A 27,531-nucleotide genomic window follows, 5' to 3' on the forward strand; every position below is an offset into this window, starting at 1 on the left:
CACATCCCCTACACACTCCACATCTTGTGAACGAACATGGACTCCACTTCCTGTGAACGAACATAGGTGGACTTATGGGTGGACCCTATGGGCATACTCACCATCAGGCCCTGGGGCCCAGACCTTGAGCTGTGTAAGGGGCCCCAAAAAATGGAGCTGCTTCCGTTCTCCCAGAACATTAAGTTTTGTGACCACAGTTACAAATAGCCTGCAGAGATCCTGGTCTACACCAGACCAGTGGAGCCAGACTGCAGCCAGAGCCCATCACCATCCTCATCTAGTTGTAAGTAGGCAATCTAGTATATTATTAGTGACACTAATCTCTAATTTACCTCACATTAAAGGGACACTATAGTCCCCAGAACCACTGCAGCTTAATGAAGTGGTTCTAGTGTCTATAGTTTGTCCTTGCAGTCTTTTTAATGTAAACACACACTGTGTGCAGCACTGGCATTAGTTCATTTGGCAGATCATATGGGTGGGGCATTGTGATGTCACTGGAGGGGGGGGCAGCAAATCTTTCTTTTGCCTAGGGCCACAAAAATCCTTGCACCGGCCCTGCCTTACAGGATGCCCTTTTTTAGATTCATTGGTACCATGTAGGCAGGGTTGATCATGTGCGAACCTGAACTAGCGGATACCTTATTACCCGGTTGTATCTGTGGCGGGCCTGGAAGTTTGGCTGTGAAAGGCTCAGTTGCCATAATGGGAAGACTTCCAGTCTCTATAGCCTGTCGTTGATTATCCCCATTGAGGACACTAGGGAAGTGATCATTGTGTTGGTGTCGTTTGAGCCACTCGTGCCCTCCTCTGCGTCTGTATTGTCTGTGCTGGTCCGCATGAGCCGAAAAGCTCCGCTTTCCTGGCTGTTGCTGGGAAAGGGATGTTGCGTTTATGTAGCTTGGCTGTGATGCGGGGGATACTCCATGATCTGATGGATGCGGGGCTACCGGCGTCGCCTTTGCGTGTAGGAGTGGCGGAGCTGGCCGGAGTGCTGGGGACTGATATATCGTCACCGGCATCTGGAATCTGAGACCTACTGAAATATAGTAACAATACTGTTTAGAACCGGTGATGTATACTGGCTGGCTAGCTAGTGTCAAGTGGTGAAATGATTCACTAGGCAAGTGACAGGTGAGACCTACCTAGTTGCCAAGCGGCTTGAAAGGCTCTATCTAAGCGTTGGAACAAGGGGTTTTGTGGCCACCAAAATGTTGTGGTGGGTGGCATAAGATAGACAAGGCGTGACAAGTGAGGCCCTATCTATGCAACAAGCAAGGCAGCTAGCTATGATTTGGCCTGTGGGGCGTATTACCTCTTGCATGTAGGATGGTTGTTGGCCTCGCGGGACCACTAGGCAAAGAGTGCCCTTATCGAAATAGCTAACTGGCCACCTAATTCCCTAACAGCCAGTAAACCTTGTAGTTAAATTAGGCTAAAAGAGCAGGCCCGGGAGTCTCGGACCTGGTGGTAAGGTGTGTGCTTGAAAGATCCGCCATGATAATCTGAGATCCCAACGAAGGAGGAAGACCTAAATCAACAAAAGATATATCTATCGTCATACGGAACTTATTGAGCAGATATGACTTACAATACCATAAGCTACCCACCTATAAATTAGGGTTGAGACTTTAACAGAGCCAAGCGTGTCTCTAACAGATACCTTTTAATCTGCAAAAACATGACATAAAATATGATACAGCGGCTTGGCATAAGCAAAGAATGGCAACATCCGTCCCCTGCCCAGATACAATACCTCGGGACCTGATTCTAACCAACCAACAGGTTAGGTATGATGCCCATGATAATGGTAGTAGCGGTGTTATAGACCATACCAAAAATATATCCCAGGAAAAAATAACCTAGAATACAATATAACCCTGAAATGTAACTATAAGAACCAAATATTTCCGGCCCATGCTGGGGAGTAAAACAGTATTCTTAAATAACCTTAACACATGTCATCTAAGTAACATTTTGCCTCATTCAACCAAATAGTGTCGAAACTTATAGGACAATTGCCATCTATGTGCTTTCTATTGAAGGGGAATAGCAAGCACATAGAGAGCACATAGATAGCAATTGTCATATAAGTGTCGACCACTAAGGGGCCACGAGCCAAAGTGTCAATGCCATTCGTGCGGACGGGGTAACCATGGCAACGCATCGAGAGTTCTTTGCCACGCGTTCGTGAGAAAAAGGGCGCGAGCATATTTGAATCGTCTGGCGAGGGTTTAAGTACAGTATTGTAAAAGAACGAACTCCCGCCCCCCCCCGCCACAACCATCTTATAATACTAAATAAGCGAAGGAAACAAACGCTCTATATGGCAATAGAGCTCTCGTGCCCGCCTACCCACAACAAACGTGCCACCGCAGCCGTGCGGCTAATGACCCATTTGTATGAAAAGAACCGAGCTGGGGAAGCAGCGTTTGATGGTAGGAACCAAGAGGGCAACCAAACAGATAATTTAATCAAATGAAAAGGTGAAAGGAAAAGGTCAAACCGTGAGGACACCAATGGAGATCGTCAGCACGACTGTCAGCTCAGGCAGGAGCTTCCGGTGTGGAAGGTCGTCTAAGAAGACCTTCGGAGAAGCAGGTTGTATCAACGAGTGGGATCCAGACAGCAGGGGACCGAGTTTCCACGCAAAGGTAAAAGCGAGATAATGGTCTGTAACCCGGAAGTAACAGCAGAAGATCGTCAGGCCAATTACAGTAAGGTAGGGAAGGGGGGGAAGTCCCTTTTAAAGGTCCATAAACCCCTCCCACAACTTCAGGCCCCACCTTTCAATATATTACTAGAATCTCATTCTAAGTTTATATCATGTGATCGTGGTGTCATGATTACATAATACGGATGGGTGGTATTTGCTGCAGGGGGGCTGCCTTGGTTGTCAGTCCCCCTGTTCGGGATCGCCACGGTGGGTAAGTATTCATGCTCCCTGGAGGGCACGATTGCTAGGGCGTGCTATGCCGCCCTAATGTCATTAAAGCTCTCCTTTTGTAGGACAGCATAGCACACCTTAATGTTGTTAGGGGTTACACTAGCCCTAGTGCTAGGCTTAGTGGATACTTATTTTTGGTAAGCCAGCTACGTACTGAAGTGATGCCTTTTTGTATTACTTGTCAGACAAACCATATTAAAGTGTAGTATCTGAAAAGATCTGTTTTGTTGTACATGGAACTACAGAGAAATTTAAACAGATTTCAACCTGATTGAAACAGTGCCTTACTCTTCTGCACTGTGATTCTAGGTCAACATCATTCACGTTAATTAAGTGTTAAATATTTGGTTGCCATTGTTTACCTGGTTTTACAAGATTATACATTCCTGAGTCCCAGGCTCAGCAATCAGAGCAATGTGCAAACCATACATTGGTAAACTAGGAGATGACTACCCACTTTATACAATAAAGGCTCAAATAATTGAGTTAGGGGAAAACTCTCCAACCCAGCCCCATTACAAAACCTTTTATAAGTTCTGCTACTTTGGTCAAACTTTTGCAAGATGTTAGCAAAATAATATACTAAATAATCCCCTTTGTTATTTTATCAGTAGAGGATGCTTCATTAACTTACCACTTCTACTAGTGCTGTCATCTTCAAGGCTCTTGGCTTCTGATTTCACACCTGCTCGATTTCTAGCCTAAAAAAAAAAAAAAAAAGAAAATTATTCAACTCATATGTCCTCCCTGTCACTCCTTTTTAAATTGTAGTGCACCACTATCTTTCTATTAATTTAACTCTTCACGATTTTTCATGTTTCACACAACTTTTTACCTCTCAATGATTTGTGCAAGTGTTGCATTTAATGAATTTTTTACTGCCTCTCCAATAAATAACAGGTTTCCAGAGATCTCCTTTTTGACACAACCTGATAGTTAACTAAAGGTTATCCACAATGGGTGCTATTATTATTTATATTTTTTTACTAAGTTTAGAACCATTTGTGGTTGTTGTGGTTTTTTTTTTTTTTGTATTCTTGGTTGTCAGGCATAGCCAATTTGTGATCTGAAAACCAATTTACTTCAGTGACTTGGACTAAGAACGTGTGAGCAGATTTCAATATTTTAGTTGACGTAATGTGTTTTATATAGTTGGTATTTTCCTTCTCTTGTATTTCTCCGGGATCATGTGAAGAGTGGTATGACAGAGTTTCCACATTGCAGCGTTCTTTTAGTGACAACAGGCAGTATATCAGAGTCAAGTGTGTTGTGTGCTCTGCTTCTTCGAAGTGGCTGCATATGAGTATGCACTTTCATTTTAACATATACAAGAATATTTTGGTTGCTCAAACTTTTATGTGTTTTGTCACACTGAGTAGATTTGCTCATTCAATTAAAGTATGTAGTGTTTTATTTTCTTATTATTTATAAAATTTTGAGTGCACCCCTTTTATTGAACATACTGTCACTATTTATTTTTACATAGTTACATAGGTTGAAAAGAGACATGTGTCCATCAAGTTCAGCCTTCCTCACATTAGTTTTTTGCTGTTGATCCAAATGAAGGCAAAAAAAACCTGTTTTAAGCACTTCCAATTTTGCAACAAACTAGGGAAAAAAAAATCCCTCTTGACCCCAGAATGGCAGTCAGATTTATCCTTGGATCAAAAACAACAAGAGGACATAGTCTTAAATTAGAGGGGCAAAGGTTTAAAAATAATACCAGGAAGTATTACTTTACTGAGAGGGTAGTGGATGCATGGAGTAGCCTTCCATCTGAAGTGGTAGATGTTAACACAGTAAAGGAGTTTAAGCATGCGTGGGATAGGCATAAGGCTATCCTAACTATAAGATAAGGCCAGGGACTAATGAAAGTATTTAGAAAACTGGGCAGACTAGATGGGCCGAATGGTTCTTATCTGCCGTCACATTCTATGTTTCTATGCTTTTCTGAAAAGCTATTACCCTGCAGTTGAAAAATTATATAATTGAAAGTTATGTTTTTTGCAAGTATGCATCTAGTAGCTGTTTAACCCCTTAACGCCGTTACGGCGTGCTATGCCGTCACGGGTTAAGTGGGCTTTAACGCCGTTATGACGGCATAGCACGCCGTAACGGCTTGCAGCCCCAGGAGGTAAGTTATACTTACCTCCGCCGCGATCCGCTTCGGGAGGACTGCCTCACAGCCCAGGCAGCCCTCCCACGGCAAATGAGGCCCCCGGGGGCCATGTGATCGCTCTCAAAGAGCGATCACATGGCCCCCTATAGCTGGCTGTGGATATGCCAGCAGGGGGACTGTTTGAAATATCAGACAGTCCCCCTGCTGGTGGGAAGAATTAAAAAAAATAATTAGACATGTGTAAAAATAAAATAAATGCATTTTTATATATATATAATATGTATATATATTATATATATAATATATATACATATTATATATATGTAACGTCATACAAAGTGTATTTTAATATTAATATAAGTATATATATTAATATTAAAATACACTTAGAATGACATTACATATATATAATATGTATATATATTATATATATAATAGATGTACATATATATATTATATATAAATACGTATAATTAAAATAATAAATAAATTAAATAATAAAATAAATAAATAAAATATTGAAACAAAATTTTATATAAATTATATATGCATATGTAATTTCATTCTAACTGTATTTTGTTATTAATATATATATATCGGTAACAAAATACACTTAGAATGACATTCTATATATATCTATCTATATATAAAATGCAAATAACCGCAAATATATATATAGATAAATACATATAATTACATAAAAGATTACATCAGTATACACGTAGAATTTAAATACCTATAAATGCATATATATTAAAATTCTACATGTATATTTAAATAATCTTTTAACGTAATTATGTGATTTGATTAATTAAAATTTGATTGACATGCATGACAACACAGGGAGAAAGTGCAGAGAATTTAATTTGCAAGCACTATATTTGACCCTGTAACTCTCCAAGACACCATAAAACCTGTACATAGGGGGTACTGTTTTACCCGGGAGACTTCGCTGAACTCAAATATTCGTGTTTCAAACTGGTAAATTGTATTACAACGATGATATTTTAAGTAAAAGTGACGTTTTTTGCATTTTTTACAAGCGAACTGCACTTTTATGGTCTATATTATTGTTGTAATATGTTTTACTGTTTTAAAACACTAATATTTGTGTTTAGTGAAGTCTCCCGAGAATAACAGTACCCCCCATGTACAGGTTTTATGGTGTTTTGGAACGTTAGAGAGTCACATATAAGGCTTGCATTTCATTTTTTTCACATTGAAATTTGCCAGATTGGTTATGTTGCCTTTGAGAGCGTATGGTAGCCCAGGAATGAGAATTACCCCCATGATGGCATACCATTTGCAAAAGTAGACAACCCGAGGTATTGCAAGTGGGGTATGTCCAGTCTTTCTTAGTAGCCACTTAGTCACAAACACTGGCCAAATATTCGTTTTTTGCTTTTTTCACACAAAAACAAATATGAACGCTAACTTTGGCCAGTGTTTGTGACTAAGTGGCTACTAAAAAAGACTAAACATACCCCACTTTCAATACCTTGGCTTGTCTACTTTTTCAAATGGTATGCCATTATGGGGGTAATTCTCATTCCTGGGCTACCACACCGTCTCAAAGGTAACATTACCAATCCGGCAAATTTCAATTTGAAAATGTAATGTTCTATATTTGACCCTGTAACTTTCCAAAACAACATAAAACCTGTTAATGGGGGGTACTGTTGTACTCGTGAGACATCGCTGATTACAAATATGTGCATTTTTTTTGCAGTAAAACCTAACAGTATTATGACATTCACAGCTAAAATGTCAGACGGAAATGCAAATTTAAAAAAAAATCTTATTTTCTCACATTTTTTTTACTTTTATTCATAATAAATGATGTTCCATATATGAATAGTTAATGATAGATTAAAGCCCTGTTTCTCCTGAACAAAATGATATATAATAAGTGTGGGTGCATATAATTTGAAAGAGGGGAACTACGGTTGAACAGACATATAGCGCAAATTCCAGTTTTTGTTTACGTTTTGTTTTGATCAGAACGTGCACTATTGACTCCGTCCTGAAGGGGTTAAACATCCATACAGACTCTGATAAAACCACCTCTTCAGGTAGAGAATTCCACATACTTATTGTTCTTACAGTTAGAAAAACAACTTTCCTTTGCCTTAGACTAAATCTTTTTTCTTCCAGTCTAAATGCATGACCTCGTGTCCTATGTATAGTTATGTTTGTGAATAGATTTAAACACAAAAGTTTGTATTGTCCCCAGATATATTTGTATAATGTTATCCTATACCCTCTGAGGTGATGTTTTTCTAAACTAAAGAGGTTTTAATCATCCATCTTTAAACCAATGAGATCTTATTTATACAGGGGCTGTTCCACATCCTTATCTCTGGAGGTATGATTATTTAAAGTGGGATAGGGAAAAAAACCCTCAACAATGCATGTAATGTAACATTGCATATGAGAGAGTATGGGAGCTTCATAGCATTAACACTTGCATTTAGTGTGTATTTGTGTGGAGTGGCAGTGTGTGTAAATGTATATTTGGGTGGAGTGTGGACAATCTGAGGTTTCTGTGTGGTATGTTGGGGTGTTTGCACAAGTGCAGGGATGTAGTGGTTCCCAGGGTAGGGGTTTTTACGAAAAAAAAACTCTCAATCCAAAATGTAAAACTTAAAACTCTTATAGATTCATATTGTGTTTATACAGTGCAGCCATTGTCCTCACCAAACAGTCATACTTTTCCTCTCTCATTAGTTCATGCTCCAGCAATCCCAGGTGTCTCTTTGACACGTTTAACTCTCTTCTTTACCCTGCTGTGGCCACCCCCCAAACTAACCTTACAGCCGATAGCTTTACATGCTACTTTACTGCCAAGAATGAACAGCTAAGGAAAGAATGCCTTTCCTACCCTTCAGACTTTCTCCCTGGCTACTGAACAAGAGGTGGCTGTGCTTCTCCTTTCCTCTTGCCCCACCACTTGCCCGCTCGATCCTGTCCCATCTCACCTTATCCGATCTCTCTCCCCTTGTCTTGCGCCTTCCTTAGCACATATCTTCAACTGCTCTCTCTCTTCTGGCGTTGTCCCTGCTGATCTTAAACATGCCACTGTAGTACCTATACTGAAAAAAAAACATCTCTAGACCCATCCTCCCCCTCTAACTATCGTCCCATATCCCTGCTCCATTTTTTCTCAAGCTTCTGGAAAAACTTGTCTTTACCTGTATGTCTCACTTTCTCAATTCCAACTCTCTCCTTGACCCTTTTCAATCTGGCTTCCGCCCTTTCAACTCTACTGAGACTGCACTTATAAAAGCTACCAGTGACCTAATCACAGCTAAATCGAAAGGCAACTACTCCGTACTAATTCTTCTTGAGCTTTCTGCTGCCTTTGACACCATTGATCATGCTCTCCTTCTTCAAACTCTTCAATCACTCAGTCTCTGTGACTCTGTCATCTCGTGGTTTTCCTCTTATCTCTCCCAATGCTCATTCAGTGTCTCCTTTACTAATGATACCTTTGTGACGAAAGTAACTTCTCCACTGTTTTTTGGCGGGGCCTGCTTGCCAGCCTCCTACCCTGTGAGTATGGCCCCTGCAATAGACCTGGCTAAAATACTTTAAACAGGCTCTGTTCATGTAATCGGGACTATATGGTTAGTTTACCGAACAGCCGCACGAACCAGAGACCACCCTGGAGCTTGTTAAGCTTCATTGATACATTGTTGCAATTTCCACCACAGTGGTCAAAGTGTTCGTCTGGGTGGCCGCAATTCCTATGGATAACCACGAGGTGGCGGCCATCTTGTTCGCATGGACCAAAACCGTGAATAGACTTCAGAGGGACTATTTGAGGTTCCCGGTAGGTCCTCCAGCGGCACTTAGCCGCGATTCTATGGAACTATTTTCTACGGGGGTTATGGTGTTCTATTACAGTGCCTTTGGTGCACGCAAGTACTAGGAAGCAGCGATTGACGGAGGTACCCGGTCGGTGTGCCAGTCGGTCCGTCACAACCTCCTCCCCTCGTCCTGTCTCGGTTGGAGTCCCCCAAGGCTCTGTCCTTGGTCCACCTTCTATTTTCTCTTTGTACTGCCTCTCTTAGCAAACGTATTAACTCATTTGGATTCCACATTGATTACACCTAGATATATCTCTCCTCCCCAGACTTCTCCCCTGCCATCCTGCAACGTGTCACTGCTTGCATTTCTTTCATCACTGACTGGATGTCCTCCAGCTTTCTGAAACTCAATCTCTTTAAAACGGAGCTCTTTGTCTTTCCTCCTCCTAACACGGATCCTCGTCTTTCGCTCCCCCTTCAGGTTAGTGGTATCCACATAAGTCCATCCTTGCAACGTGCTGTTTTGATTCTGGCCTCACGTTTGAGCCTCACATCCAGTATGTTGCCAAATCCTGTAGATGCCATCTTAAAAACATAGCCCACATCCACCCTTTTCTTACGCAAGATGCTACCAAGTAGCTTGTCCATGTTCTAGTAATTTCCCACATGGAATATTGTACCCTCTCCTAATTGGTTTTCCCACTACAGTCTGTAATGAATGCTGCCACCAGACTGATTTTCCCCTCTAGTCGGTCCTCTCACACCTCACCTCTCTGTCAGTACTTACATTGGCTTCCTGTATCCTATAGGAGTCAATTCAAAGTGCTAACCCATACCTATAAAGCACTGAACAATTCTAGCCCCTCTCATATCTCTTCACAGATCCAAAGGTATGCCCCTTCTCGGTCTCTCCATTCTGCCCATGACCTACATACCCGTACGGCCAACTCGCAGGACTTCTCGCGGGCGGCTCCCTTCCTATGGAATAGCCTGCCTACTGCCATCAGACTCTCCCCTAGTCTTCAATGGTTTAAGAAGTGCCTTAAAACCTATCTCTTTTTAGGAAAGCTTATGGCCTCGCAGAGTAACCTCTACCTTACATACCTGTCTCTTGCTCTCTCCTAAAGGGCAGCACTTTACTCTGTCCTCCAGCTCTTCTTCACTCCCACCTTATTTGATTGCTATTTCCTGTCCTAATGTGTTTTACACCCTACCTCCTATAGACTGTAAGCTCATTTGAGCAGGGTCCTAATTCAACTATCATTCCTGTAAGTTTTCTTGTATTTGTTCTATTTATAGTTAAATCTCCCCTCTCATAATATTGTAAAGCGCTACAGAATCTGTTGGCGCTATATAAATGGCAATAATAATAATAAAAGGCTTCTGCTGCATTCTTCTCCTTGCCCAGTGGTTTGAAATACCTATTGAATTCAGTAACAAATTAATTATAGTCATAAGGTATTGTCCTCCTACTTTCCTATAAGGGTTTACCCCATGCTAGAGTCTTAATAGATAGCTGGTTCATAAAGGTACCCAATTTTAGCCCTAGCAGATGTAAAATAAGCAGGGGACGCCTCAAAGTGATATTCTATCTTATTAAGGAAGCTCCTACACTGATGTGAACCACCACTAAATCTAGGAAGAGGAGATAGGCTTATGGACGGGGCACTGTGACTACCAGACACTGCCACAGTAGCGTTCTGTGAACCATGTGGAGCAAGAGACATTTCTAACTGGAGATGGGCAGTTCATGCCAGCAGGGTCTGAAATACCTGAGTGAACTGATCCATGTGGTGATCAATCTATTTTTGCCTCACAAGTCACCATTTACTAACTTAGGTCTACAGATTCCATGGTCCTGACATGAAAGTCTAATGTCCAACACGCTTAAGTAACAAATTGACATTTAAAAAAAAGAAACCTTAAAACATATTACCGGTTCTTAGAAACAGGTTCTTAGAAAGGTCAGATTTAATATAAATATATCTGTACAGGACAGGCCGGATTCAGGGAAACAGAATGTACGTAAACGGTAGACGAGCCAAAATTCAAGGGATAGAGAAGTCAGAATAGTCCAAGAACAAGCCATGATCAAAATACACAAGAATCTATAGAAATAATGCACTCTGAGATATCCAACAGGGCAAGTCTTGCTAAAGGTTCAGAGAGGAGCCGAAACATTGTCTCCACTTCCTTGTTTTAAATAAATACTGCATTTTAGAAGAAACCTTAGGCATACACACTCACAATGTCAAGAGGGGTGAAGAGTAGAGAGAGGGGTATATGGAGGCAGAGAATCCCAGAGGAGAAAAAAGTAGTCAAGTGTATTGTATATGTAAGTGAGAGTGAGAGGAGAGCAGCAAGGAGAAAGGAGGGCAGAGAAAGAGTGAATAGAAAGGCATTGCAGATGAAGAGGAGAAATTTGTTATTGAAGAACAGTTCGGAAATGGAGACAATAAAGGAAAAGTGGGAAAATAAAAGCAAGGGGAAAGAAAGGCTGTCAGGAGTCCAGCTTCTGGTGGACAAGAACAATGTCCAGAGTAACCACTTGAGGGAGCATAATGGAGCAAGCTTGCACTGTAGAAGCTATGGAGCCCAACAGCCCAAATGGATATCAGGGATGCAATGGATGCAATGGATGGACGGCAGGCATGGCAAACATACGGACTAAAGCCGCATATGTGATTTGTAAGTAGGGCTGAGTGTGGTTTCCCTGCTGACAGTGGCATTTTTGTTTTTTTAAATGTATTTTTTTGCTTTAAAGAATATGCCAGGCAGAACAAAAATCTAAAAATCTAAATACATATATCAACCAAAATACATATACAAATGAGACTCATCTACCCATATCCCAGAGGGGAGAATTGAAGTATGGCAGCATCAATTAACACCCTCCCAGGCAGGGCCCAGCCAATAGGTCAGGTTATAAGAGAGAGCAGACCTTGGATGGAAAGAGGCATAGCAGACTTTAGCAGAACGATGCCTCACATTGGAAGAAAGACCCAGCATAGTGAGTCTCTTTAAGCAGAGGGCCGGGTCCCCGGGAGGTGTGAGGAGGGAATAGCCCTTGATCAAGTCAAGGAGGCTCAGAGGAGGCATCAAATCATAAATTAAAAAGCTGCTGTGGGCCGTGTATAGCGGGTTAAATGGTACCTGTTGTGGTCACAACCATGAGGCTGCAGGGCTTGATAGGATGGAATATATGTGGCAGTAGTAGAGGGCAGATCCACCTGTCAAGTTTATGGGTAAAAGAGCGGGATCCAGAGAATGGCAGTCTTCTTCAAATGACTCAACTTTCAGATGGTGAGCTCAAGGTGGAAAGTGCATACCCCTCAGACCCCAAACATGGTTAAGATCTTTTGAAGCCAATCTAAAAACACAGCCAGCTAAGATAGCGGTTGACCTAAAGCCCACTTTTTTATCTCCTGCTCTGTAAACTGAGGTTTAATCATACACATTAGGCTCTAGCAGACTACTAACCAACCAAGCTATAAGAAATTCTAAATTAAACAGACTGTAAGGAAGTTGAAACATTAAATTTCTCTTTACAGGAAGTGTTTAGGAAGTCCCATGCAGGGGTGACTAAGGCTATATAAAAAAGTACTTTAACATCTAAATCAGGCTTCCCCAAACTCCGGCCCTCCAGCTGCTGCTGAACTACAACTCCCATGATTCTATGAAATACATAGGCTGAGCATCATGGGAGTTGTAGTTCCGCAACATCTGGGGGCCGGGGTTTGGTGAAGCCTGATCTAAATAGTAGAAAACGCCAAAACTGCTTAATTAAGCTAAAGCAGTCTTGGAGCCTATACTATCATTTTTAATGCTCCAACTACTGTGGACTATTATTTAAATAATACTCATATAGTGTGCATGACTACATAACCCTGATTGAGTCAAGGGTTAAAGCAAGGTAAACCACTGTCAATTCCCTACATAGAGAAAAGCATTCAAGGTCCACATCGTCCATTTCTGCAACATAGCAATTAAAGGAAACATTACCTCATCACTGGTCTTTTCCCAGTTCAGCAACATAGTAAAGGTAATTAAAACGATGACTTGGAACAGAACAGAGATAATCATTCCTATCCAGAGGCCTGAAAAGGAGAAACATAAACAAAAATATTATATAATATATCAAGACTATGACGTATTTTGTGTGTCTAGTGATGCAATTCAAATTAAATAATATTTAATGGAAGAACTACTGGAATCAGTCTGTGTTATTCACTAAAAAGTATATATTTACACGTTTGTAGACAATCCTGAATATATACACAATTGAAAATGAAAGAAAATAAATATGTACTGTATATAGGTTTAAATCATGTAAATTGCCAACTATGTTCTAAATCTCCCTTTGCTTTGTAAAATTGCTTTCACTAGCAGTCATAGTACTTACCGAAAGCACCAAGTTTTACGACAAACATCAATGTTATTCCTATCGGCAGGCCAAATACATAATTTCCAACAGTTGCTAGAATTGCACCAATTGTTTGCTTTCCAGATCCTCGTAATATTCCACCACAAGTACACTAAAATTGAATGATAATTATAGGAAAGCACAATGATCAGAGACTGCCGGTGAGCTATATATCTGTATACTTACTGAAAGGGATTCAATCACATGAAATGGTGCAAACAATAAGAGAATTTGTGAAAGCCGATGAGCTACATCACTAGAGAAAAAAATACAAATATAAATCACATGACAGAATTAGAAACCGCACTAGACAGGTAGATAAAAAGCAATTTTATAGGTTAAAACTATCAAAACATGCAAAGATTCACAGGACTGTTGTAGGAACAAGGATGAATATGTTGCTAGCTTACAATAAGCCTGTCAATATATATACTGATCAGCTACAATGTTAAAACCACCATCCTAATATTGTGTAGGTCCCGTTTGTGCTTCCAAAACAGTTCTGATGCGTTGGCGCATGGACTCCACTAGATGTTTGAATGTGTCCTGTGATATCTGGCAACAAGGCATTGTTACGATTGCCTCCGGGCTAGCAGGAGGTTGGATCGTTTGGATGCCCTGGTTCCCGAACACAAAGAGTCGAACGGAGCTGCAATCGGTAGAGACCTGTAAGTGTAGAATCTCCCACTAGCTATAGCTCAGCTAGGATACCCTTTCCGCACAAAACGAGTCGAGGCTGCGATTTGAGGGTCAAAATAAGAACTGGCTTTACTGACACAGTACAGCGTTATTTATGCAAACATTCTCGGTCCAGGGACAACCCCCTCTGGACCGAGTGGCATGTCGGGACAAAACATACAATCAGCCAATGACAATATACTGTATCCTTTGAAATAAGCCCCGCCCTTCTTGGGGATAATGAATCCAACGGCTGGAATGCCTCGATTATCCCCAAAGGCCCAAAATCCCACGTGGAATAGCTATAGGAGAAAACAGTATAAAATATACAATTATAACATTTCACTAGGAATCCCTCACATTCCACCGATGATTAGGTAGCTCGGTTCCGAGCGCATCATCCATGCGAATAGCGCTCAGACCTCACGAATGGCACGTCCAGTCTCTTGCATACAAAGTCTTTCGTATGCTTTTAGTCCCAAACATGAGGTGGCGGCCATGTTTTAAGCGATGACAATAGGCAGCGGTACCTCGGCATGATCTTATGGAACTCTCCACGGCCAGACTGATATACGAACCCCCGCTCTCTGCCTGGAAGTTATTACCGGTCTGGGTACGAATCGGGGACCGCCCGGGAGGGGTACTTAGCCTGCGGTTAACCACAACATTCCATCTCAATTAGCTTGTGGTTAACCGCAACCGCAACTCCCTGGGTGATCAAGTGGCGGCACATGCCTCCGGCTGGGTGGTCGGCCGTTCGGTACTTCCAGAGGTGACCAGGGTTAAGTGGCGGCACACGCCGAGAACTGGGGGGTCCGTCGTTCGTCTGCCGAACTTCGGTATAAATCCTTTTGTGGGTTTTGTAGTTTTCCAGCAAAATGTCAATAGTAGCAGCGATGAAACAGTAACAATATAACAGGAATGTAACAGGCATTACCAGCAGATCCTTTTAAGTCCTGCAAGTTGCAAGGTGGGGACCGTTGAACGTGTCCTGTGGTATCTGAAACTAAGATATTAGCAGAAGAAGTTGCAAGGTGGAGCCTCCATGTATTGGATTTGTTGTTCCACCACATACCACAGATGCTAATTTGGATTAAGATCTAACAAAATCAGAGTTCCGCCACAATCTGCTCGTCGGGTGGCCGAGTAATAGCACGACTGGGCCCCTGTAGTATCGGATGCTGGTTCATATAGAGAACGCCACGCTGGAGGAGAGAGGAAGCAGCAGAAAGGCAGCAGCTTCCCTCACACACACCAGCCTCAACCAGCAAGTCACCCTTCTGCAGACAACAGGTATGCTAACAGGAGGGTGACTGTGTATCTGGCAGTGTGTGTGTGTATATTTGTGTCAGTGTGTGTGTGTGTGTGTATCTGTGTCAATTTGTGGGCCTATGTATTGAGACCGGCAGGGGAGATCTCAGGATCTCCCCTGCCGGCTCATGCAGAGCCGGCGCTATCCGAGCGCCGGCTCTGCTCTCAGCCTCCCCTCACCGGCTCACAGGCATCGAGGGAGGCAGGAGAGGACCCAGGGAGCTATTGCCAGCAGCTCCGCCGGGTTCCTCTCGCGAGATCTGAGCGTTGCCGCGGCAACGCTCAGATCTCGCGTGAGTGAACTCTAGCCCTGCGGGGCTAGAGTTCACTCTCCACTGGACCACCAGGGATGGATGGCGGCAGCAGCAGCAGGATCCCCCCTCCCAGGCATAAGGTAAGAAGGGAGGGGGGATAATTGATCTGCCCCCACCTCCACTGGACCACCAGGGAAGGCAGCAAGGAAGGATCCCCCCTCCCTACATAAAGTAAGAAGGGAGGGGGGATATTAAGTAATGTACCCCCACCTCCACCCCCCACAATCACCCACACACATACAGAGCACACACACATACACAGCACCTACACACATGCACAGCACCCACACACATACAGCACACACACACACAGCACCCACACACACACACAGCACCCACACACACACACAGCACCCACACACACACAGCACCCACACACACACACAGCACCCACACACACACACAGCACCCACACACACACACAGCACCCACACACACACACAGCACCCACACACACACATAGCACCCACACACATACACAGCACCCACACACATACACAGCACCCACACACATACACAGCACCCACACACATACACAGCACATACACACATACAGCACCCACAGGCATACACAGCACCCTCACACACATTACACAAACAGCACCCTCACACAGCACACTAGCAGTACCCTCACAAACACAAACACACACACAGCACACTACCAGTACCCTGACACACAAACAACACCCTGACACACAGTACATTCACAGCACCCTCACAAGCACGCACACACAAACACCCTCACCCACATAGTACACTACCAGCACCCTCACACACACATCACACTAACAGCACCCTCACACAGCACACACACAGCTTTGTGTGTGTGTGTGTGTGTGTGTATATATATACGCCGCGTGTGCTTGTGCTTTAGGGTGCACACCCTAATGCAATAGGCTGCGCACGCCTATGGTGTGTTTATGTCAATATGTATGTGTCAATGTGTTTGAGTTTGTATATGTGCCAGTGTGTATCTGTGTGTATATCTCAATGTGTGTGTGTATCTGTTTGTCAGTGTTTATGTCACTGTGTGTATCTGAGTGTGTGTACCAGTGTGTGAACCTGTGTCAGTATGTATCTTAGTGTGTATGAGCAAGTGTGTGTATCTGGGTGTGTGTATATGTCACTATGTGTATCTGTCAGTGTGTATGCGCCAGTGTGTGTGTATATGTCTGTGTTTGTGTATTTGTGTCTGTATCTTTTTTTGTTTCAGCATGTGTACCTGTGTGACAAAGTGTGTTCATGTTTCAGTGTGTATATAAATGTGTGTGTACATGAAGTGTGTTTGTGTGTATCTCTGTTAATGTGTATATATATATATATATATATATATATATGTATGTGGCAGTGTATTTGCATACATCCCAGCAATCAAACACCAACGCAATATGCAAACACCCCCTGCAAACACAAACATTACATACAAAAACACCCCTGAATTCAAACTCCAAAATTATACACAAATGCACCCTTCACTCAAACACCAATACTACACAAAAATGTACATCTGCATTTAAAAGCCAGCACTACATCCAAACACACCCATACATGCATTTGCAAGCATTATATACAAACACACCCCTCTATTAAACACACAAAAGATCACCTGCTCCTAAGTACAAGAAAATGTTTACTATCTGTAGAAATAGAGTATATATTCTCAAAAAACAAAATTTGCAAAAAATAAAAAAAATCATTTAGGTGGGTTGGAGGGTTCCACGATGTTTGTTAATTATGTCAAAGGGTTCCACAGGAAAAATAAAATTGGAAACCCCTGGCCTAGAGCATATATTGGCTCTATTGCCTGCCTTATTTCCATAGTGTAACCTGCTGCTATCTCTTCCTCAAGTAAATGACGCACCCAACAATGCACCTGATCTTAAAAACAAAAAGTGATTCATCAGATCAGGCAACTTTCTTCACCGTCTAGTTCGGAGGCTCATGTCATTGAAATTTAATGTAGAAAAATCCAAAGTTATCCCCTCGTCGTAATGAATGCTGTAACGGAGCTCACTGTACCCCTGGCTGGGTACCTCTGCCAAAGACCGCTTCAACGCTGGAACAGGGGACAAACCGCAGCACTTCTGCTCACAGTTGCCGTGGCTTGACTTGGGTCCTGGAACTGTTCCTTCCTGGAGCTGAATGGGGAATTTACTCTAGACACCCCCAAGCACTGGACGACCCTAAGTCCTGGGAGCTTTAGTCATTACAAGGACTCTCCCCGTTGTGTCTTCCACACTGGAACAGTGATTAAAGAGTAGCCCTTTCCCCTTCCATTAACCAGACGACACATAGTTTTGGGATTACAAGCTGGAATACCTTTAAAGGCAGCCATTACTGGCCTTATGTCAGGGTACCTGTAGTCTCTACCCCTGAGACGGGTAGAGACTTAGACGTTTTTCAATCCAGACGGCATGATTCTCCCGTTCCTCGCGGTCCCCTCGCGCATGTAAACGCCGGCCGCGAGAGAACTATGCCTTTTTGTAACGTGACGCTCAATAGTCGACGTCATGACGCTATTCTAGCCCGACCTGTCAGTCAAATCCCGGACACGAATCAGGTCTCGGCGGAGGCGTGATTAGTCTCTAGAACCAGGGTATTTAAGGGAGCTCTCAGCATTTGCTCATTGCCCTGTCGTGGTTCTAGCCAGCCTAGTCACACAGTGCTCTTGTATTCTTCTGTCTTTTGGTTCTGACCCGGCTTTGTTATTACTTACCTGTCTTCTCTGTTATCCTTGACCCGGCTTGTCTCTCGCTTACCTGTCTTCTCGTTCCCTCGACCTCGGCTTGTCCCTGACCATTCTATACGTAGTATTACGTTAAGTCCGGCCATTCTAAGGTCCGGTATACGTATCTGCTACTCTTTGTACTCTGCGTGTTGGATCCCTGTCCCGATCCTGACATTACGACAGGGCCAATGGATCCTGCAGGTACAAACTGTCAGCTTGGTTCCCCTGATCCTAGGTTTGACGCCATGGATCATAGAATGGATCAGATGGCACTAGCACTACAGGCGTTACTATCACGTCCTAATAATCCACCTGAGGAGATGCGTAATACTTCTATTCCTCCCTGTGAGTTCAGGGCTAGAGGTAGCCACTGTAGGTGCTTCTTCCCGAGTTACCCCACCTGTACGTTATGCTGGTTCTCCTGAAAGGTGTCGTGGCTTTTTGAAACAGATCAGTATCCATTTCGAGCTACAACCCCGTTCCTACCCTACTGATAGGGCAAAGGTGGGATTTATTATCACCTTACTCATTGAGAAGGCTCTGAGATGGGCTAATCCGTTGTGGGAGAATGATAATCCATTAGTATACAATTATAATGCCTTTGTAGCTGCTTTTAGAAGAACTTCTGACCCCCCTGGCAGAAAGGTCAATGCAGCTAGATTACTGTTGCGCCTTAGACAAGAGAACCGAACACTTGTGGATTACGCACTAGAGTTCAGGTCTTTGGCGGCAGAGGTTAAGTGGAATGAACAGGCTTATATAGACGTATTTTTAAACGGATTATCCGATATAATACTTGACGAGGTAGCGACGAGAGAGCTTCCCGAGAATTTGGAGGACTTAATTTCCTTTATCTCTCGCATTGACGAACGTCTAAGAGAGAGGCAGAACACTCGAGATAGAACCGGTAGACCTTCCTTTAGACTAGCTCCTTCATTTCAAAGTCCTGAAACCAAAACTCCACAGTTTCCAGAACCTATGCAGATAGGCCTTACTCGCCTCTCAGAGGAGGAGAGACAGTACAGGAGAAGGGAGGGACTGTGTATGTATTGTGGAGTCAGAGGTCACTTACGTTTGAATTGTCCCAATCGCCCGGGAAACGCTCGCACCTAAGTTTCTCTAGAGGACAGGCCTTGGGTGTTTCTATTTTGTCCTCTACTCATAACTACAAAGAACACAGGCTTCTATTACCCGTCTCTTTAACTTGGGAGAAGGGAACTTTAGAGACTGTGGCATTGATAGACTCCGGAGCTGCTGAGAGCTTTATCGACCAAGTTTTTCTCACCAAACACGCTATCCCATCCCAGTTAAGGAAGACACCTTTGGCTGTTGAGGCCAAAGATGGTAGACCTTTAGTTGAGCCTGTGATTTTCCGGGAGACCACACCTCTTAACTTAACTACTGGTATTCTACACAAGGAGGAGATATCTCTACTACTAATTTCATCTCCTTCTGTTCCCATAGTCCTGGGATACTCCTGGCTGAAGAGACATAACCCCATTATAGATTGGAAATCAGGGGAAATAGTCTCGTGGGGTCAGGGTTGTCAAGAGAGATGTTTAAAGAGAGTGTCACCCCTTTGTATTGTTAACACACTTAATAACTCTACCGACTCTACTAAAGTACAGATACCGTCCTTGTATCTAGATTTAAAGGCGGTATTTGACAAAGGAAAGGCTGATACCTTACCACCACACAGGCCTTTTGATTGCAAAATTAATTTACTTCCTGGTACTATGCCTCCCAGGGGCCATGTATACCCTTTGTCTACGAATGAGAACTTAGTCTTAGAGGAGTATATTCGTGAAAACCTAGACAAAGGGTTCATTATGAGATCCTCCTCCCCTGCTGGGGCTGGATTTTTTTTTTTTTGTTAAAAAGAAGGATGGTTCTTTAAGACCTTGCATTGACTACCGAGGTTTGAACAAGATAACCATTAGAAATGCCTATCCGATCCCCTTGATCACCAAGCTTTTTGATCGATTAAAGGGTTCAAAGATTTTCACTAAGTTAGACCTCAGAGGTGCTTATAACTTGGTGAGAATTCAGCAGGGACACGAGTGGAAGACTGCGTTCAATACTCGTTATGGGCACTATGAGTATACTGTAATGCCTTTTGGTCTCTGTAATGCCCCGGCGGTATTTCAGGATCTAATTAATGAAGTTCTTAGGGAGTTTCAACATGACTGTGTTATTGTATACCTCGATGATATACTTATACATTCCAGGGATATTGAGACTCACCACGGACAGGTCAGAAGGGTTTTGCACAAACTTCTTCAACATGGCTTGTACTGCAAATTAGAGAAATGTAGCTTTGACCAATCCCAGACTACCTTTCTTGGTTCCGTGATTTCTGGAGAGGGGTTTGAAATGGATCCGGAGAAACTCCAATCCATTTTAGATTGGCCTTTACCTAAGGGTCTCAAGGCCATTCAGAGATTTATTGGTTTCTCTAATTATTACAGACGTTTCATTAAGGGTTACTCCATATTGCTCCTATCACCAATATGACCAGACAAGGGGCTGACACTAAGAATTGGTCTACTGAAGCACTTCTGGCTTTTAAGACTCTCAAGGAGCTGTTTGCTTCCGCACCAATTTTAGTTCACCCTGATACTACTCTGCCTTTCCTACTCGAAGTTGACGCTTCTGAGACGGGTATAGGTGCCATCCTGTCCCAAAGGTTGGGTGTGGATAAACCATTACATCCATGTGGGTATTTTTCCAAAAAATTATCGGGTACTGAGAGCAGATATGACATTGGCGACAGGGAACTCCTAGCGGTTATCATGGCTTTAAAGGAGTGGAGACATCTATTGGAGGGGACTTTGCATCCTGTTACCATTTTGACGGATCATAAAAACTTATCCTATATTGGGGAGGCTAAACGATTATCATCGAGACAGGCCCGTTGGTCTATATTCCTCACTCACTTCAATTACATACTCACATATAGGCCTGGTTCTAAGAATTCTAAAGCTGATGCCTTGTCTCGCCAACATGAACCTTCTGCCATATCTGAGCCGGTTTTATCCTCTATAGTACCTAAGTGTAATATCATCGCTAACACAACTCTCAAAATCCATTCTCCGCTTCTTGATCAGATCAGGAGCTTGCAGCATCTGGCACCTAGACTGACCCCTGCGTCTAGACCCTTCGTTCCTCCTGAACTCCAACTGGAGCTCTTACAGTGTCTTCACGAGAGTAAGGTGGCTGGTCATCCGGGCGTTCGCAAAACATATTCCTTGATCTCTAAGGATTTCTGGTGGCCTTCTTTACGGAGGGATATTAAGGATTTTATCGGAGCCTGTGAGGTCTGTACTAAGACTAAACTACCTCATTCGCTTCCTTGTGGTCTCTTACATCCCCTGGAAGTTCCAAAAAAACCTTGGTCCTGTTTGGCGATGGATTTTATTGTGGATTTGCCTGTTTCGAAAAAGCACACTGTTATTCTCACAGTGGTGGATAGGTTTACCAAGATGGCTCATTTCGTGCCTTTACCTAAACTTCCGACTTCACCTGAATTAGCGGAGATTTTTGCTAAAGAGATCTTTCGCTTACATGGGATACCTTCCGAGATTACTTCTGATAGAGGTTCCCAGTTTGTTTCACGTTTATGGAGATCATTCTGTTCTCAACTAGGCATTAAATTAAATTTTTCTTCTGCTTATCACCCTCAGTCTAACGGAGCCACTGAACGTACCAATCAAAAGATTGAACAATATCTGCGTTGTTTTGTTTCTGAACACCAGGACGATTGGGTCGGTCTGATTCCTTGGGCAGAGTTCGCACACAATAACCTTGTTTGCGATTCAACTCGCTCTAGCCCCTTTTTCATGAATTATGGTTTTCATCCTTCCATTCTTCCCTCGGTTCCTTCTTCCCAGGGGGTACCGTCGGTTGATACTCATGTTGCCAATCTGAAGAAGTTGTGGGATCAGACTCGACAAATTCTCCTACATAATTCTATACTGTATAAAAAACACGCTGACAAACGCAGAAGGCCGGCTCCTAGTTTTGTCCCTGGTGATAGGGTATGGTTGAGTACTAGAAACATTAGTTTGAAAGTACCGTCTATGAAATTCGCTCGTCGCTACATTGGACCCTATAGGATCCTGAATCGAATTAATCCTGTTGCGTATCGCCTAGCGCTTCCCTCTGCCTTACGTATTCCTAATTCCTTTCATGTTTCCTTGCTAAAACCCCTGATCTGTAACAGATTCTCCTCCAAGGTCTCCTCTCCTCACTCTGTTCAGGTTGAGGGTCAGGAGGAGTACGAAATCAACTCCATCATCGATTCTCGAATCTCCCGGGGGAAAATCCAATACCTGGTTGACTGGAAGGGATATGGTCCAGAAGAGAGGACCTGGGTACCACAGGAGGATGTCCATGCTCCTCGTCTTCGCAGGGCTTTTCATTCCCGCTTTCCATCTCGAATCCCGGTTCCTTCCGCCCGGTGGGCGTTTCTGAGAGGGGGGTACTGTCAGGGTACCTGTAGTCTCTACCCCTGAGACGGGTAGAGACTTAGACGTTTTTCAATCCAGACGGCATGATTCTCCCGTTCCTCGCGGTCCCCTCGCGCATGTAAATGCCGGCCGCGAGAGAACTATGCCTTTTTGTAACGTGACGCTCAATAGTCGACGTCATGACGCTATTCTAGCCCGACCTGTCAGTCAAATCCCGGACACGAATCAGGTCTCGGCGGAGGCGTGATTAGTCTCTAGAACCAGGGTATTTAAGGGAGCTCTCAGCATTTGCTCATTGCCCTGTCGTGGTTCTAGCCAGCCTAGTCACACAGTGCTCTTGTATTCTCTTGTCTTTTGGTTCTGACCCGGCTTTGTTATTACTTACCTGTCTTCTCTGTTATCCTTGACCCGGCTTGTCTCTCGCTTACCTGTCTTCTCGTTCCCTCGACCTCGGCTTGTCCCTGACCATTCTATACGTAGTATTACGTTAAGTCCGGCCATTCTAAGGTCCGGTATACGTATCTGCTACTCTTTGTACTCTGCGTGTTGGATCCCTGTCCCGATCCTGACACCTTTATGTGCAGGTCCCCATGCAAGGGGCACTCCCCCCTGGACCTAAGAGTAGACTACAGTAAAAACATACACATGATTACATTGGCTCTCAGCTCCGGGACACTCCTATACAAAACAAGACAATCCCTCCCCTGTGCCTGGGAGATAATTGAGTCAAGCACTGTATTAAACTCAATTATCCCCAAGCACAAAAAAACACACATTTTCCAAACACCCCAAAAGTACCTTAAAAATACATAAGAAAAGCTACATCCACTGATAGCCCTGATCTGGGTGACCAACATATCTAAAAATCACCCAGATCAGTTCAGGAGTTTCCTGGAAGTCATACTTTGACCGACCGCACTCATAGTCCCATGCCCAAAACATTTCCAGAGAATCAGGACTAGTTCGGTAGTTTAAAAACGAACAAAGTACAGAACATAGTCAATAATCTTACCCTTGTTCGTGGGAACAATTCTAAGTGTTGTAGAACCGAACGCAGGTAATCATGGAAGTCCAGCATGAACTCGACGACCATACACAGCTGCCTCAGTTCATGTGAAAAAGATGGCCACCACCTCATGGTCATCCATAGGAATTGCAGCCACCCAGACGAACACTGAGGTGGAAATTGCTACAAAGTAGCAATTATGTCTCACAAGCTCCAGGGTGGTCTCCGGTTCGTGCGGCTGTTCGGTTCCCCAACCATATAGTCCACATACATGACAGAGACTTTTACATCACATTTTATAGGGTCCATAGTCTGTGGACAGGAAGCTGGCAAGCAGGCTCCTCCAGCAACTCATGGCAAACTCCCTTAAAGGGGAGTTTGTCACAAATGCCCAAGCAACGTATACCCTAATGAAAGAAGAATTTGGGAATTGTTATAGAAAACAAACTATGTAACAATGTGCAATGTCAATCAGCAGTGGCTAAGGCCAATAAGGTATTGTCATGCGTAAAAAAGGGCATTCATTGGATCAACAGCAAAAAACAAATGTGAGAAAGGATGAACTTGATGGACACGTCTCGCTTCAGCCTATGTAACTATAAAGGCGCCTTTGTTGCTGGACAAGGGTCATAATGACCAGTTTCCGACTGCACAGCCCCATATACTATGATGCACTGTATGTTTGGACAATGTTCTTTCATTAAGTTTTTTAGCAATTTGAGCTACAGTAGACCTTCGGTATGATCGGACAAGACGGTTTAGCCTTCGCTCCCCACGTGCATCAATGAGCCTTTGGCCTCCATGACCTTGACACCGGTTCATTGGTTGTCCTTCCTTTTACCTTATAGAAACACCATAGTATCAGGAATATAAACATGTATTGCTGACACTATAGTGCTGTAATTCAGCATTAGGTCCCTGGTACTCCTCTCTTCAGCGATTAAAGGTGTCTTCATGCCGTGGCAGTCGCCCTGTGGCTAGCCCCACCTGTTCCCACCTCCACGGCTGAGGAAAGCATTTTGAGGCTAATGCACATGTGCAGCAAATTGCTGTGCTGCGCAAATCAACATCTCCAATGCATCAATGTATCTCTATGGGAAAGTCCAGTGCTTTCTATGGGAAAGTCCAGACATTGAAAGACAGTGCTGCACACTGTGCAACACTGAAATAGGAAACACCTCTATTGGTAGTCTGAGTGACTGCCAATAGAGGTATAGCTAGCTAGCAATGTAAACTTGATCTTTCTCTGAAAAGGCAGTGTATACAGTGCTAAGGCTGCAGGGAAATGCTATAGACACCAGATCCACTACATAAAGCTGTAGTGGTTCTGATGACTGTAGTGCCCTTTGAAAGTTGCAGTTGTTATGAAGTCTTCACTAGTCTGAATAGATGATTGATGGCTAGGGGCAGTGTCGTAACTACCACGGTCACAGGGACAGCAGTTCCTGTCACACAGACTGTAACATATTCCTCCTCACCTTGTGGTATCTGCGCCCAGCAGCCATGCATCTGTATAACTGACACTTGCAGCATGTTGATGGCCGCCGGCTGCTGCGAATCGACGCCAAATACCCCCACGTCGGCGTGATGTCACGTGGGAGACGTGCGCATGCTTTGGGGTCAAAGGTCGTTTTCAGCCAATCAGAACTGTAAAGCACTTAAACTGAAAATTGGTTATTGCCCTGTCAAGGTTTCCCTAGTGGTTGTCCGAGAGTGTGTTTATGAGCGTTTATATTCTGGTTTTTGACTTTGGCATCGTTTGACTTCCCTGTATTCTGGTATCCCTGACTTCTGGCTTTCCCTTATCATTGTGTCTCTTTCTGTGTCCCGACCTCGGCAAGTATCCTGACTATTCTTTGGTACGTTAAGTCCGGCAATTCTAAGGCCCAGTAATACAATACCTATTAGGCCTCAGTGTGACACAATCCTTCGTGCTGGATCAATTAGTAATCCTGACATTACGACATGGCTATAGATCCTGTAGAATTGTGTCAGCACATATTGCTTGCGAGAGAAAGCTAGAGGAGAATGATCACTGTATGAATCAATTTCCCCAGGCATTCAGTACGCTTCTTATTCGAACAGCGCATCTCGAACCTGTGGCTTCTCCAATTGTGTCACCTCCGCCTAGTGTACCTCCACCTATAGTACATAAGGCACCTACTATCTCCCGATCTCCTTTGATGGTAATATTCAAGAATGCCGGGGATTCTTAAACCAAATTGAGTATCATTTTGAAGCCTCACCGGGATCTTTTCCCACAGACAGCTAAAATTGGTTACCTGATGAACCAACTTAAAGGTAAAGCTTTAGCTTGGGCCAATCCGTTATGGGAGCGTAATAGGAGCATTGCACACAATTACCAGGAAATCCTTGCAGAATTAAAATTAACATTTGAACCATTAGGCAGGGAGGATGACGCCTCCACTGCCCTAATGCATATCAAACAAGGGAACCGGTCTATCTCGGATTATGCCATAGAATTTCTTACCTTGGCTTCCGAGGTAGACTGGACTAACAGCGAATTAATCGCTGCATTTAAGAAAGGAGTATCTGATCCTATTTTGGTTGAGATTGCCAACAAAGACCTACCCAAGAAACTTAATGAGTTTATCACATTTGTCATGCAAATTGATAATAGATTGAGAACCAGAGAAGCTACCAGAAACAAGATCAGACGTAAGATTATGCCTTTAGCACCCCGAAGCATCTGAACCCATGTACTTGGGGGTCACTAGACTGTCAGAGGCAGAAAGACAATATAGGATAAAAGAGGGCCTATGCCTATATTGCGGTAGAAGAGGACATATGAGGAATGCTTGTCCCATACGTCCGGAAAACTTCTGCACCTAAGAGCCTTAAGGGGACAGGTCTTAGGTGTGATGGATACGTCCTCTGGGAATAACAAAAATAGGCTCCTCCTCGATATTACAACCAAATGTAACAAGAAGGACTTTTTGTGCAAGGCCCTGATGGACACAGGTGCAGCAGGAAATTTCATTGATGTTCATTTTGTAAAAATAAATACTATACCTATCACGGAGAGACTATCACCTCTGGACGTTGAGGTTATTGATGGGAGACCACTCTCTCAACCATTGACTTCCCTGTATTCTGAACCCATGAAACTTTGCCCATTAACATTTCCATTGGTGCCGGTAACAGCACCCCCAGGCATAAAAGAAGTTAAACCGCCGTTTAGAGGATCTTCCCTTCCAGATTCACAGGCAGTTACTCCATACACCAATCTCCCGAACTGGAAACACACGAATGCTTCAAACTCCTGAACTGGAACCATACGAATACTACAAACAGCCGAACAGGAAAAACCATACGAAATAGGTTTACACTCCTGGCAATCAAACTGTAACAGCATACAATATAATGCCCCAAAGAACGAGACAAGGCTCCGTATTGAGGGTCAAGCAGAGATCTGATTTAATGGGGCTACCTGCCCGGTATTTATGCAGGTCTTCCACCTGGTGGACACTCCCCTAGGGGACCAGATGGAAGACTGTGACACAAATGGTAAAATGACCAATCACAGGCATACAGGGTTAAAACACTCCCACAGTACATTATAATCCCTCCCCTCTATCCTGGAGATAATTGGGAACTAATCCAATTATCTCCAAGGACAGAGTTAAAACTCCATTAACCACATGGCAGTAAAAAGACATAAAAAAACAGTAATTTTACTTACCGTAAATTCCTTTTTTCTTAGTAT

At 43.4% G+C, this 27,531-nt stretch overlaps 1 protein-coding gene across 1 annotated transcript in view; it reads right to left on the reverse strand.

Moving 5' to 3' along the window:
* LOC134612727 (multidrug and toxin extrusion protein 2-like) overlaps positions 1-27,531 on the reverse strand; it is a 149,062-nt gene that overhangs the window by 11,266 nt on the left and 110,265 nt on the right. The window contains exons 13-16 of the mRNA XM_063457156.1: positions 13,485-13,554; positions 13,278-13,410; positions 12,878-12,972; positions 3,582-3,648 (exon numbers count right to left, since the gene is read on the reverse strand). Coding sequence (XP_063313226.1) covers positions 3,582-3,648; positions 12,878-12,972; positions 13,278-13,410; positions 13,485-13,554 — 365 coding nt within the window. The remainder of the gene's footprint in view (positions 1-3,581; positions 3,649-12,877; positions 12,973-13,277; positions 13,411-13,484; positions 13,555-27,531) is intronic.

This window comes from Pelobates fuscus, chromosome 1 (genome assembly GCF_036172605.1).
Source record: "Pelobates fuscus isolate aPelFus1 chromosome 1, aPelFus1.pri, whole genome shotgun sequence".
NCBI classification, from domain to species: Eukaryota; Metazoa; Chordata; class Amphibia; order Anura; family Pelobatidae; genus Pelobates; species Pelobates fuscus.